Source organism: Trypanosoma conorhini (genome assembly GCF_003719485.1).
Source record: "Trypanosoma conorhini strain 025E chromosome Unknown Tco_14.4_contig_01024, whole genome shotgun sequence".
NCBI lineage: Eukaryota > Euglenozoa > Kinetoplastea > Trypanosomatida > Trypanosomatidae > Trypanosoma > Trypanosoma conorhini.
This window is the reverse complement of record NW_021705116.1, coordinates 3,284-4,306: the sequence shown is the minus strand read 5'-3', so window position 1 is coordinate 4,306 and position 1,023 is coordinate 3,284. Positions and strand designations below refer to the sequence as shown.

The window sequence follows — 1,023 nt, the reverse complement described above, 5'->3', positions numbered from 1 at the left end:
CGCAGGAAACAAGAGAAGCAGAGGGAGGGAGAGGGAGTGCAGCGGAGACAGTGAAGAGAGCAGGTCGCAAAAAAGAAAAAGGCGGGAGCCGAGCAACTTCACGCAGCCACGCAAGAAAGACGCACAGCAGCGCCAGCAGCCACCCACGACGGAGCAGCGAAGCGCAGCCGCCACCACACGCACATGCACACGGGAAGTGGGCCCGCAGCCACCACCCAAATGAGGCGGCTCCCGCAAGGAAAACGAGTTAGCCACAGCGCACTCCCCCTCGTGCTGTGCGGTTTTCCTTCCCTTCCATTCTCTTCACGGACCGCGAGGAAACCGCAGCAGCAGCCACACACGGCACTGCCAGCGCAGACCGCGAAAACGCCATCCACCTGCACGGCACTACAGGCGCATCGCGTGCACGTCTGTTGTGTGTGTGTGTGAAGATAAGTGTGGAGGGAAAAAAACAGCGATGGCGGCGATGGGTTCGGGCGCGGCAGTGGGGGGCAGCGCAGGCCACGCATGCGGGGGACGGTGGAGGCGACAGTCCGGCGCCCGCACGAGAAGCCCACTGCGACGGTTGAGCAGCCAAGTGCCCCCGCCGCCACGCGAAGGTGCGGGTGACGGTGCCCGCGGGGAAGCCGCGCGTCTGACCGGCGGTGCGTGCCGCGGCCCGCGTCGTTTCCTGCGGGGCGGCAGCTGCGGGCTCCTCCTCGTGCGGGGCGCCAGCACCGCCGCCGCGTGGCGGGCAACGCAACAAACAAGCGTGCGGGGCAAAAAAACAAGCACGTGCCCCGAGCGGCCCGCATGCATCCGCCGCCGGTCGCCGCAACAAATCAGCAGGGCACGGGCACGGGCTGCCGCAGCCGCCACAGTCCCCGCAGTCGGCCCAACCCTCAACCCGCCAGTGCGCCGAGACGCACGAGTTCGCTCCGCAGAAACACGCGGCAGGGCAGCAGCGTTTGGGGCTCCGCATTTTACCCCCCGGTGCCGCTGCAGGCACCCAAACAAACACGCGGGGGAATCGGCAAGCCCCTC

General features: G+C 67.4%; 1 protein-coding gene across 1 annotated transcript in view; it reads right to left on the bottom strand.

Moving 5' to 3' along the window:
- Positions 1 to 387: 387 nt before the first annotated feature.
- Tco025E_09221 (uncharacterized protein) overlaps positions 388 to 1,023 on the bottom strand; it is a gene marked incomplete at both ends in the record, with an annotated part of 1,248 nt that continues 612 nt past the window's right edge. Inside the window, one exon of the mRNA XM_029376045.1 lies at positions 388 to 1,023. This exon is cut by the window's right edge and continues 612 nt beyond it. Coding sequence (XP_029223844.1) covers positions 388 to 1,023 — 636 coding nt within the window.